Source organism: Triticum aestivum, chromosome 6B, assembly GCF_018294505.1.
Source record: "Triticum aestivum cultivar Chinese Spring chromosome 6B, IWGSC CS RefSeq v2.1, whole genome shotgun sequence".
Classification (NCBI taxonomy): domain Eukaryota; kingdom Viridiplantae; phylum Streptophyta; class Magnoliopsida; order Poales; family Poaceae; genus Triticum; species Triticum aestivum.
In genome coordinates this window covers 455,914,046-455,927,401 of record NC_057810.1, presented here as the reverse complement: position 1 = coordinate 455,927,401, position 13,356 = coordinate 455,914,046, and the positions used below count along the sequence as shown (strand labels likewise).

The window sequence follows — 13,356 nt, the reverse complement described above, 5'->3', positions numbered from 1 at the left end:
CACTCACTGTTCATCCAATCGATCGACTTCAGTTAGCAGCAGTAGCGAAGGAATCGCTCCATCGGGTTCAGTTAACAGCCATCGATCGATCGCTCGGGTTCAGTAACGCGTAGCCTATAGTGCAATCGCTCGGGTTCAGTCAGAGCCCAACGCCTCACTCGGGTTCAGTTAGAGCTAACGCCTCGCACACACGCGCGTACGTGTACGAGAGAAACGCGCATCGCTCGGCCCCCGACCTCCCACCGTAACCGGCAACTCCCCGAAATTTTCCTCCCCCTCGCTTCTACCACGGTTTTTTCCGTCATGGACGGCCCAAAGAATGTCATGCAGCTGCGTCTCCGGCCCGCCCAGGATGAAAAGGCCATTTTCTGTCATGATTTTTTGTCATAGAAGTAGGAGCCCACCACATCTATGATGATACCGGGTTTTGTCACAATTATCGCCATAGAAGTGTCATATGTATGACAGAAAAAAAATTCGTTCGGCCCAAAATGTCACGGATGTGTCTTTTTTTTGTAGTGCATAGGCTTGCGGCGGCGGAACTCCTGATCTATTGTGCTCCTTGATGTTTTTAGGGTATATGGACATATATAGGCGAAAGAAGTCGATCAGGGGAGCCATGAGGGGCCCACGAGGGTGGGGGCGCGCCCAAGGGGGTAGGGCATGCCTCCCTGCCTCGTGGCCACCTTGAAGCATCCCTTACGTGCACTCCAAGTCCCCTGGTTGTTTCCGTTCCAAAAATAACTTTCCCGAAGGTTTCATTTCGTTTGGATTCTGTTTGATATTCCTTTTCTTCGAAACACTAAAATAGGCAAGAAAACAACAATATGGGTTGGGCCTCCAGTTAGTAGGTTAGTCCCAAAAATGATATCAAAGTGTAAAGTACAGCCCATAAACATCCAAAAAGGTAATATAATAGCATGGAACAATCAAAAATTATAGATACGTTGGAGATGTATCAGGCCCGACCGGACGACCGACAAATCCACACCCGAGCCGAAACATCGGACTTCCGACGCTTCTCGGACGTCCGGTCCCTCATGAGCCACCAGACGTCTGGTAACCATCGGACGTCTGACGCCTGTCTGTGTGCAGAGTATCGGGCCGAGGCCCATGTACCCCTTCACTTCGCCCCTAATTGCACTATGACTATAAATATGACACCCCCCTCCTAGTTAGGGTTAGCAATGGTTTAGCTCATTTAGAGATAGAGCTTTGCTCATCCATAGGGATCTACTCCTTGTGAGAGACCGCGGCCTCTTCAGAGAAGATCCACCTTGGATTCAAGACCCAATTCATGGGATGACCCTCAAGACCTCCTCATGGAGATGAACTAGCTACTTGTATCATCCTTTGTTGGATTTGAATCGTGTATCTCTTTGTGTTTCGAGGATCTGGCACATGTGTGACCATATCTTGTTGGTTTGAGTGATTCTCTTGTGTTTCCCCTCGTGATTTCTCCTCGTGTTCTTCATGTTCTTCGTAGGATTCCCTCCAATCATGAAAGATCGGGCATTTAGGGTTCTACCCTACATCAAGATACTCCATCTATAAAGAAATATAAAATATTTTATATCACAACTTTATACATAAGAAAAATCAAGGGAATATATATAACATAATATGGGGTTCAAATGAGAATAAAATGCTCAGATAGGCTGATGGGTCTCGACTTTGGGCCACAAGCTGGTGGCCCTGCATGTTTGGGGGGCCATGTGTTATAACTTAGCGTATTTCATTTGGTAAAATTATTGCATGCGATCGGTACGACGCTGGTTTTAGATGCTATCGCAAGGCGAATACAGAAAATTAAATAAAGCACGACCGATGTTAGAATCAAATCGAATGACGGTTCCTAACCAGCAATCAGAGTTGCAATTCTTTCATGATATCCTACGTGATAAATAATATTGTAGTACTACTTGTACACACAGGACACTTGTTTCACCATGCCATATTACATCAAAAGCTCTCGGAGGATAGATCAGTTCGGCAGTTGTGTGCTGCTACTGAAGAATTTCAATGTTGATTAGGACCAGCTCTCCTTGTCGAGAAAGTTCAATTTTGACATCATCCCCAACCGCAAGATTTGATAGAGTTTTGAACCTTGACCATCCTTTAGCATCAATCATCATGCGACCATCCTTTCTACTTACGATATATTGAGCAGGTTCATTCACACCAAGGTTGCGCATGGTAAGAGAAACTTGGCCATGGTTGCCCGGATTATTGAACGACTCCCTCATTACTTTAGGAATTCTCTGTTTGCAAACAAGAAGACATACACAAACAGTTAGATGAACAAAATGAATCATGTGAAACAACATGGAAAGAAAAAAGAATGAAGCACTTGGGCTGCCAATGCTTACCAAGAAGGTGTAGATGTCGGTTTTTGTAAGGACTTTGGTATATGCAATGTGAACGATAGTCCAGTCTGTTGCCTGTGCAACTGCTGGTTCCGTTGTCGTTGCACGGGCCGAAGCAGATGCAAGTGCAGGTTCAAGTGTTATTGGTGCCCATGGCGGTGCGACTGGTGGTGTCGCTGCTGCTGCTGCTGGAGATGGTGCTCCCGGTGTCGGAGCAGGTGCTCAGTGCCCGATCCTCCGGTAGATCATTTTGATCCGCTGACGCGGTCGGTGCCCAATCCTCTGGTGGATCAGATTGAGCTGTTGCATCTGTCGGTGCTAGATCCAGTGTCGTCGGAACAGGTGCCGATGCTCGATCCTATGCTAAAGGTGGTACCGATGTGTGGGACAACAGTGATCGCCTCTGGTCTGCTATGATTTCATACTTCAGCTTTCTAACTTCGCTAGGCTCCGTGACTTGGATCCAATCTTTTGTTTCTTCTTTTAAAACAAACTGCAGTTGATCAGAGGGTTTCAGATTGTACTCAGACAACAGACTAGTCCAATCGTGTCCAGTACTATAAGTGATGGACAGTGCCTTCGTTACTGACACGTCATAAGAAGTGAAACCTGCTAAAATAACCATCATAGAGCAAACCAAACGGTTTGTTCTGTAACGAATGTGACATGGCAAAACCTGCATCGTAAAATTATAGCAAAAGTAAGAAAACATGTAGTAAATCAATAAGGTTTACTTGATGTGACATGAGTGAATCCTTACCAGGATATCACTATGTTCAAGTTCTAAATTGAAGGTTGATCGTCCAATTACGGGTGGCATGCAGGACCCCCACTTACTCCCACAAGCAGGACAGTCCAAAGGTAGTGACAACTCGTATGGAGCGAACATCCGTGGGACTGTAAATCCTGGTGGGTGCAATAAACCCTGCAATGCATACATATATTCGAGTGTAACCGTTCTCACAAAAAAATGATCTGGATACTCGAGAATATACGGACTGAATTGAGTGGACAAACATTAACATAGAATGTTCTCGGGACTCACCACACAACAAAAGCGGCAGTACTAAACCATACAGGGTTCACACACATAAATCAAGTACTAAACAATATTACTTACTACAAACAATCAAAGTTGCACTAATTAAACTCTACAGACTATTTCTTGCCACCGACCTACGGGATGTGCCCCACATAACTGACCAGACCATGGACTTCATGAGTGATGTCTACCGGCACCTTCGCCGTCTCATCAATATTGGAGAACCTAACAGGGTGATCTTTGCACTCATAAACATGATGATGAAGATAGTCCGCATCAGATTTGTCGGGAAGCTTTACAAGAACCACATCCTTCATAATCGATGGCACGACTAGGAAATTGTTGTGGTGAAGTACATCCTCGAGAACACGTCTGACAAGAATGCTACAGGAAAACACTTGTTCACGACGTGTGTCTACAAGGACACAGTTGCTGGATAGTTTAGTAGTTGAACACATCCTCGGGTCTTTCAGTTCACACGGCATGACTTTGAGAACTTCATATCCACGAAGGACCTTGTTCTAATTCGAACATAAACCAAATGTTTTATTATTACCTCTGTTCAGAAATATAAGATGAATTTTGATATTTTACTCCATATAAGGCTACATATACGCACAGAAATGAGTGAACAAAGACACTAAAACATGTCTACATGAGATACACAAAAAGTTAGAACATCTTATATTTGTGAACAAAGGGATTACTTGCAATATCCATAACACAAGTTATTGAGGCTACTATACTCTCTTACAAGGCATGAGAGCTAAAATCTTGCATTTCGTATAGCTAGCATTGATGTTCATATAGTAGTTAAAAGTAATCTATAAAAAATCAGTGTTATATGCAAAAAATCATATGTATGTCAACCTCTCGCATGGTTTGGTCAAAAGAGCGATTTAGAACCGTCATTTGGCACACAAAAATCACATGCAAGATCGCCTAGAAAGTTGTACTACTAAATACTACGTGTACATTACACAAACCTCGCATATTAGCAAGCACTTTGCAAGTTAGATGAAAAAACACTATCAAAATTGCCAAAAAGATCGTCAAGAAGAGATATTACCTAGACTGGCTTAACAAGAGATCCTGGGGAGGGGGGCTTGGATAGGGGCGATGGCCTTGAGCTTGTCTGCAGTAGTCTCGGAGGGGTGCTTGCGCTTCTTCGTACCCTGAGCCTCGACGGTTTTGGCCAGAGCCATAGACATCACTTCGGCCGGTGCTCCAGGATCCATCAAGAAACTGTCAAATAGAAATAAAAGGAAAGAAATCATAATCACAAACCCAAAAGAAGAAGAGAGATGGAGTTAGGATCGGTCGCGGGGTTGCAAGACCGGGCCTTGGCCAGAAGGAACACCATTGATGCGTTGACCTTTCTTTGTTTGGGAGAGAAGAACAATGGTAGAAGCACGTTGGGGTTTTCTTGAAAAAATGAGGAACAATATGAGGGAGAAGCGAGTTGGGGTTTTCTTCAAGAGGGGAAGATGATGAAGAAGAGTGAAATGACGGTTGCTTCGTCCGTCCAACTTACTACTGCAAAGATGGGGTTTTGTGATTTGACGGCTCACTGGGCATTACTGCGGCGCTTCAACTGGGGTAGTTTACCGTGCAGTTGTGCACTCTAGTGCGGTGTAATTTAGTGCTGGAAATTTGATAGTGTTTCTTGTTGTTCTTTGCAACTTGAGACGGGTAGTTGTCGCTGCTTGTGAGTTGTTTGGCACCGTGAAAGATCGTTGCAAGCGGCGCCCCACATCATTATTCATCTTGACAGTCACTCTACTTCGAATGAGAGATAAAACTTCCTGACTTAGATATAGAATATCCGAGTAAAAGGACTGGAAAAGTAACTCATAATATGTTCCTTCACATCATTACCTTGTTGCCAAACACCCGTTCATCCAGAAGTTTTTTAATATTACTCCTATTTTTCACGACAGTTGCAGCATTATGGAAAAACGATGTATTGCAATTCCAATATAGTAACCAGTTAGCTCAGCATCTCTGTAACCAAAAAAATTCTTCTTGATCCAAAAGACTTTTAATGAATACTAAAATTTCCTTTTGCCTTGAATGGAATTCGTCGCTTATAAAACCACGCTTCAGCCTCTAATGTAATACCGCTCTTCTAATCATTCAATCACTACATATTTGTTCTACTATTGAGAACCTTCCACGGAAAAGAAATAAATATGTGGAATGGGGCCCCTGCCGTAACCCTCGCGAGGCATCCACACCTACTAGCATGTTGAGCTAGCAGTGCCCCGAATTCGGCCGAACTCTCGTTCGTCCTCATCAAGTTGTCCTCGTCAGTCGTCACGCACCCACGTTTGCCCTTCGAGTGGCACCAAATTAAGTTCTTTGTCTGGTGGGTGCATAACAAAACGTGCTAGTTTGCACTTCTCGCTGGCTATCACTTGTGAGATCAAAATGGAATTTGCAGCTTTGTACTACGCATAATTCGTACGGTTCACTCCAAACTTTTTTTTTGTGCGAACACATTTTACCTTAAACTGACCAGCTCCGACCGTCCTTTTTTTTTAACACGGTACCGACCCAAGCGTTATATATACGCACACTCACGTCTACAAATACACACACATACCTATGAATATCTCCGAGAGACTAAGTTGGCATATACCTATGAGTATCTTCGAGAGACTAAGTTGGCATATATCTTGAGATTCTACTAAGTCACCATAGATATCTCGTAAGCATGTCAATGGTCTACCTTATTTAGGCGCGCGCTCGAGAGTGTGTGTACATAAACAGGAGTAACTCCGTATATTCTTCATATGTTTGAATGCATTGACTGTTCATTAAATAGATACATTTGTCGGAAATTTGATAACGATGCACAAAATTCGTCCAGCCCAAAGTGGAAAGAGGGAAGGGAAAATGTGCAGGAACTACGTGTGTAATCAAAGAATCATTACTTCATCCTACTATCGCTCCGGTGCTTCTTTCTTTCTGCGTTGCGCGCTGGTGTTGTTGGTTTGATCAGAAGTCAAAGATCATCTTCCGGAACTTCTCCATATGCTCGGCCTGCAGCGAGATGGCCACCGACAGGCTGCCGTCGCGGCTGGCGCTGGGGAGCACGAATGCGAGCCCCTCGTACGCGATGCCGCCGGGGCCCATGAAGACGGGCCGGCCCCAGCCGAAGTCGGCATCGTGGATGGGCAGGCGCACCCAGCTGGTGAGCCCGAGGTTGGGGCACCGGAACGTGTGCGCGCCGCGGACCAGCGCCGACAGGTCCGGCTGCATCTCCAGGTAGTCCAGCGCCGAGCGGCAGTACTCGTTGTCCATAACCTCCAGCGCCGCCTGGATCGTGGTCGCGCCGTCCGCCAGCGAGCCGGTCACCTTGCCCGCCACCGCGAGCGGCGTGGCCGTGAAGATGACGTTGCCGAAGTAGCCCTCCGGGAGCGGCGGCTGCAGCCGCTGCCGCCCGTCCGTGGCGCAGTACAGCTTGGTGGGCTGCTCTGGGGACAGGCCACGGGCCAGGGACGCGCACCGCCAGACGTGCGCCCCGAGCACCGCGTAGGTGCTGAACCGCGGCGCGCCCTCGCCAGTGGGGAGCTGGGCGCGGAGGCGGCCGAGGTCGGCGCGGGAAAGCTTGAAGATGTCCACGGCCGTGGGCCGCGCTTCCGGCTTGGCGGTGAGGGCCTGCGGCTCCTCCGCGTCCAGCATGGCGGGCGCTGGCTGGTACTCGATGTGCGGATGGGACGGCGTCGGCGGGTCGCGTGCGCGGAGGAGGGTGCGGTCAATGAACGGCATGACGGCAATCGGCACGCCGCGGCAGAGGTCGGCCCATGAGTTGATGAAGTGCAGGCCGGAGAAGCCGTCGGCGACGTGGTGCTGCATGCCTATGCCGAGGGCGACGCCTCCGCACTTGAAGTGGGTCACCTGCAGCAAAATCGCGCGAGTCAGGGTCCGCAACATGCAAAATTATCGTACTAACACAACTGGAGCATACCCTAAAAAAAAACACAACTGGAGCATGTGGCACCGATTTTAATGATTTTGTATCGTATCACACTCGACGCCTCACTATTCAAATTTGTTTACGGTCCATCGAGGCTTGCATATGGCAAATAACCCCTCAAGATAACACCAAGACCTCTCAAGGCCGCAATCACTACTCGTGACGAGCTCTGAATGTCCCACAGCACCTTGTGATCGCAAAAACTAAAGTCAGCCGCATAATGCACAATCAACTAACAGCACGTAAGGCTCGACCAAAAACGATAGCTACTACTCTACAACATTCAGACCGTGATAGAAAGATTAATCATAGGTTGCTTGCTTCCTGGCACAAGATAAGTCACCAGCATTCCAGTTAGGCAATCACTTTCTCGCGACGATATGTAATGTGCGTCCGAAGCAAAGTAAACTTGCAGCAAGCAACCAGATGGTTGTATATCATTTTGGTGCAGTTGCGAGTTTGCATAAGATTATGATCTGTCAACCTCATCAGCGTATTAACTGCAAAAAACAAACGGTAACGTTAACTTCCCTGGAGGGAGGTCCAGCGAACCTCAACCACCTCACAGCCGTTTGATCGTGATCAAATGATGGCAACTTTCACGAAAAAATGCCTTCACAAAATGAGAACTGCCAACCCCTACAACTAAAGTTGCCACCCCTCTACAACTAAAACTGCCATCAAAATTGTTCGTATATGCCAACCCCGAAACATTTGCCATTTATTGGGTTCCAAAACAAAATCCTTATCAACATATTGGCTTGTTCTGTGTTTGAAAGAACTCGGCAAATCATCGGATTCGAGCTGGTCACTCACACATAGACCTGGCCATGGGAAACCCGGCCCGGACGGCCCAGCCCGACCTGAAAAAGCCCGGCCTGGCCCGACCTGACCTTGCCCATGGGCCGGGCTTGGGCCCAGGTTTTTTGCAACGGGCTTTGTTTGGCCCGGCCCGAAGCCCGGCCCAGCCCGACGTTTGGCCAGGTATACTCACACATCACTCTCAGCATACTTATTTTTTACTTATTTATTTTTTGTGGAAAGTTGGTTCTCTTTCAAGGGAAGATGCTGTTAAAGTTAAAAAAATTAAGTAGCACCACCAAAAACACTCCTATACATAAATTAAAAAATATATCCAAATCCTTGAGGGTGTCCAAGTCTTCTTCCTCCTGCATCAATCAGCTGCACGCCGCCATGAGCAAAGCTCGTTGTCGCCTTGGTAGTACATGACCCTACAAACACCAATATTAAGGTATGCTCGTTTGCATACCCCCTTCACCTCCTAACGTGAGTGTACAAGTCATTAGGGTTTCTCGACATCCCTGGCGCCGCAAGTCCCGATGGTCTTGGGGCCATAAAGGTGCAGTGGACCCTGGCCCTTGCTGTCTCGAGGGTTGTTGCTCCGTCTTTTGGTGTGTGTGTTTTTTTGTCGACTAGGGTTTGTGTCCTGTTCAGCAAGGCGTGGCTACGGCGGCTCGCTGAAGATGAAATAAGGTCCTCTTCGCCCACCCCCGTCCCATTGGTGCGTCTAGCATCGTCGGAGGGTCGTGTGAAGGTGTGTTCCTAGCGGATCTCGTGGAATTCAATCGATTTTGGTGTTCGATGGATCTCTATGGATCCCGTCTTTGTTTGTGTTCGTTCGTGTGTCTACATGTTGTATCCTTTCGATCTACGCTTTTGTTTATCCGCAGCGATTGTTGTTCTGGTGTGTTGCTCCAACGGGGCCTTAGCACGACGACTTCCCGACCGTATACTAAAACTAGTTCTATCTGGCTCCAGTGAGGGAGGGGCGATGTCAGCAACACGCCTTCGGCTCGCTCTAATGCTTTGTAGTCGTTACCAGATGGTCTATTAACCTGAATGTATTTTTATATTATTTTTGGTGTTCCTTATACTACCATGATAGACGACGAATAGATCGGAAGGTTTTCCAAGAAAAAACGAAAAACACCAACACTGGAATTGAACTGCTTGATAATTCATGCACTGAAGGGGCCACATCAACAAGTTATTTTGTGGGTATTTGCATAACAGGCATCCTCAATCATTTGCTGGCATGCATTTTATTAGCTAATTAATAAAGACCTACAAAAAGATAATTCCATCTACTAACTAATATGTCGCGGAACTGCAATGATATTAGTCGCCAAATTGCAATGGCAAATCCAAACTTGTAGTGTACGCAAGTTGCAATAAAATTCCACTAGTACAATTTCGATCTTCACATAAACAAGACCCATGCCAACAATTTGAAATAAATTGAACACTTAATTACGCAAACTGATCGATGATACTACTACATATTCTTATGAAGAACATGATGCTACCACTTAGTGGTATAAGGGCAGAAAAATAAAGCCTCACGCAAGGTGCGAAATTCAGGGCGGCCTACCAATGAGGATTTTTTTAGAGAGAGGGCGCTAAAAAGGTCCAGGGATGCTTTGAGAGAGAAGGGAGTAGTAGTATTAGAATTTGAAAGATCTTAGCATTCCCAGTACGCGGGGCAAGGCCGACCGACAGATTTTTTTTTTGAGGGACGGACAAATAATTGCGAGGTGTGCCAACAAGGCCAAACAGAAGTCAGTCATCGAACCACACCGCCACACCTCGTCCCATTTCCTTGAAGGTCCACCTGACACGGTCCATTGCATGCGGACATGCGGCGCCGATGACTAGACGAGTTGCTGAAAGCGACGCGCGACCGTCCGTTTCTACCGTACCAAGCGGTGGTGACATCCAGCGCCCCTCGCGGGCCCGCCTCACGCGACCGCACGCGTTGTGCTCTGCTTCGTCGGCACGTCCTACTCTGTTCCTCGCGTGTGAGAAAAATCACGGAGTGGCATTCATGGTTACCTGGACCACGAGGAGCGGGTAGGAGGAGATGCCCCCGGTGAAGTCGACGGCGGGGATGAGGCGCTTGAGGTCCATGGTGGGCGCGAAGTCGCCGAAGTCGTCGACGGTGCCGTCGGGCGCGTCGGCCTCCACGAAGAGCACCCCTTCCGCGTTGCAGTCGATCTCCACGCGCCCGTCCTCGTCGCGGGCCAGCCGCCCCGCCATCGGGTAGAACGGCACCAGCGCCTCCGCCAGCGCCCGGCGCATCCGCTCCGCGTCGAAGTAGCCGTCCGCCTCCTCCTCCCCCGCGCCGCGCCGGAAGAAGTAGACGCTCGGCGTGTGGAACCGCGGCACGACCAGGTCCGGGTTGGCGTTCCACAGCCGGAGCCGCGGCGTCTCCTCCGCCGGCACCACGACCGTCGATCCCCGCACCGTGATCTTCATCTCCGCGGATGCAGATCTGGCGGGCAGACTAGGCGGAAGAAAAGAAAGGTCGTCGCTAGGTACGTGGAACGCGCGTGGGAGCAGCGGCGATAATTAAAATTAAAGTAGGGCGTTTGGTAGCTCTTGGTGGAGAGCTGGTGAGCGAGCGGGGGCTGGCGCGAGTTTTATAGCCGGCGAGGCGGGATGGCGCGACTTGCCCTCGTTTGCCTCCAGTTTTTTTGCTCGATTGCTTCGTGGGAGGAGCTGGTGACGGGTGGGGAGTTGGTGGGATGGATGACCAGGCTTGGAAACGGGACCCTTTTAATTCCTCTGTGGACGCGGTCCAACCAACCGGACCGTGGACGCGTTGCCGGTGATCTACATCAGCGTGATCTGTCCACCTCTATCCGCTGCATCAGCATTGACAGCAGCTTCCGATTTTGGGAATTCATCAGCTGCCCCTAATTCCTACTTGGGCGAAAAATGAAAATGCAGCGGCCAATGATCTTGGACGAGCATCATTCCCTTGTTTTGTTATATTTTTCCTGGTTTTGGAAGATTTGTCACTCCGCTCACATGAGACACAATGGCGGATTTTGAATTATATACTACTCCCTTCATTCCTAAATATAAACACTTTTAGAGATTTCAATATGAACAATGTACGGAGCAAAATGAGTGAATTTGCACTCTAAAATATATCATAGAAAGTAGTGGCGCCATCTATAAGGATTCAAAAATAGCTGAAGCTTCTCATATATCCATATATAGTCTGTATTGAGGGCCTGTTCTGAACTCCTCCAGCTTCGAACTCCACCAACTCCACGAATGATTTTGAGCCGAACGGATGGGCTCCAAGAAGCTAACTTCTGAGAAGCTAGCCGGAGCGTAGTGCAAAAACGAGGAGCCCGCTTGGCCCAGCTCCACCGAAACGTGAAGTTGGAGTTCCCCTAATTTACAGCGAACTGCCACCGCCAAGTTACGTACCGGTTCGATGCCCCCCTCACTCGATAGAAAAATGACCCCTCGAAGCGGCGCTCCTCCTCACGATCGAATCGGTACCCCTCATCTCTCGAGCATGCCCATTATGGGCTGGTTCGAGCCGGCCCATTATGGTGCTAAGACAGGCCATAGATGCTGCGAGCCCATGTTGGCGATGGGAGAAGCTAGCATGGCTGCCGAACGGGATTAAATCGCTATGTGAAGTTGGAAGCTGCGCTGGGAAGCTAGATTTGAGGAGTTGGGAGAGTTGGGAGGAGTTCAGAACACGCCCTGAAATATCTAAAAAGTCTTATATTTAGAAACGGGGAACTATGTCTCTATTTTTAGCGGACAAGCTCGCTTCAAATCACGAGCCCCTAATTCCCATTTGGGCTTGGATTATGTCCAGAAACTCATAATCTAAACCAAGATGATTTCGAATCTAAGAATGTCACAAGATTACTTTTTTACTTTTTTTAGAATGCGCATGAGTTCTGTGTGCCTATATATTAAGATAGAAATCAATGTTTATGTTACAAGAATGGGTATGTAAAGCCGCATATAATCCATGGCAGCCTACACAAACCACCGGGGTTGGCACAAGCATGACTAGCCTACTACTCGTTGTAGACTACCATCCCCACCTTTTTCTGCTCGCGCAAAAGACCACGGACCTTATTGACAACTGCCGAGGCGAGAAGGGATTTGTTCTTGAATATCCTCCTATTTCTCTCGAACCAACCACATCGGAGAGTGCGGATAATGACTGAGTTTATCCCTTTTGCATCTTGGGAGATATCGTCTGCTGCCACGAAGACCGCCCTGGAAGAATTTGGTCAGTCGATGAAGGAGCAAGGTGGGCGAGGCTAGTCCAGTGGAGCACACTAAGCCAAACTTCGCGGGCATAGATACACCAAACAAGGAGGTGTTCAATCGTTTCATCGCACTAGTTGCAAAAGGGGCAGGACGGGTGATGGAGGAGCCCTCGTTTGGCAAGGCGGTCAGAGGACCAACACCTGCTTTGTTGCACAAGCCCCACAAAGAACTTGAATATTATAGGCGTCCAGGGTTTTCATACTAGATGATCCCATCCACATGAGATACGGCCAGTAAAGAAGGCCTCATACATGGATATGGAGGAGTAACATATAGTACTCGTCCACTTCTAGCTCCATCAGTCAATGTCATGTGTCATTGGGGAGCCTAAAATTGTTGGCCACACGGTAGGGAACTGCATGATTGCGGCGACAGGAAGACGACCACGAAGGTCGCACACCCAAAAGGATACATGAAGACCTTCCTAAACCGCCTGACTGGCTACGGGAGGTGGCTTGACAACCGCAACAACATCGGATGCCAACTGAGGAATACTAGCTGCGTCGATCTAGTGATCCTACAAAAATGGCAGTAAAGCACCATTTCTGGTCTCAATCTAAGAAGATGCCTTGAAGATGGATGTGGCATCAACTGAAAGGGAGAGCTTCAAGGACAACCAGGGGAGAACATCAGATTTTTTTGTTGCCAAAGCCATTTAGTTCTTAGGGAGTCGTTGAGAGTTTCGAGGTTGTGCAAACTGAGCCCTCCAAATTAAACATGAGTGCACACATCCGTCCAGGGGACCAAGCATTGGCATCCTTTTGCACAATCCGTACCAGCCCACAGGAAATCCCGCCTAATATTGTCAGCCTCCTTGAGAAACCATGGCGTCAGGTCCAAAGCAAGCATATGGT

The 13,356-nt window shown here is 48.0% G+C and overlaps 1 protein-coding gene across 1 annotated transcript; it reads right to left on the bottom strand.

The window, feature by feature from the left end:
• Positions 1-6,169: 6,169 nt before the first annotated feature.
• On the bottom strand, positions 6,170-10,898 carry LOC123137447 (hydroxycinnamoyltransferase 2). The gene is made up of 2 exons (XM_044557207.1): positions 10,244-10,898; positions 6,170-7,311 (listed from the first exon to the last, which is right to left on the bottom strand). Exons 1-2 carry the CDS (start codon positions 10,664-10,666, stop codon positions 6,409-6,411), a joined length of 1,326 nt encoding a protein of 441 aa, XP_044413142.1. The 5' UTR covers positions 10,667-10,898; the 3' UTR covers positions 6,170-6,408.
• Positions 10,899-13,356: the final 2,458 nt, after the last annotated feature.

Excerpts from the sequence above, each read along its gene's own strand:
- LOC123137447 (XM_044557207.1), bottom strand. The coding sequence starts at position 10,666 with ATGAAGATCACGGTGCGGGGATCGACGGTCGTGGTGCCGGCGGAGGAG. Across the intron at positions 7,312-10,243 it reads ACCCGCTCCTCGTGGTCCAG|GTGACCCACTTCAAGTGCGG; the intron begins GTAACCATGAAT and ends ATTTTGCTGCAG.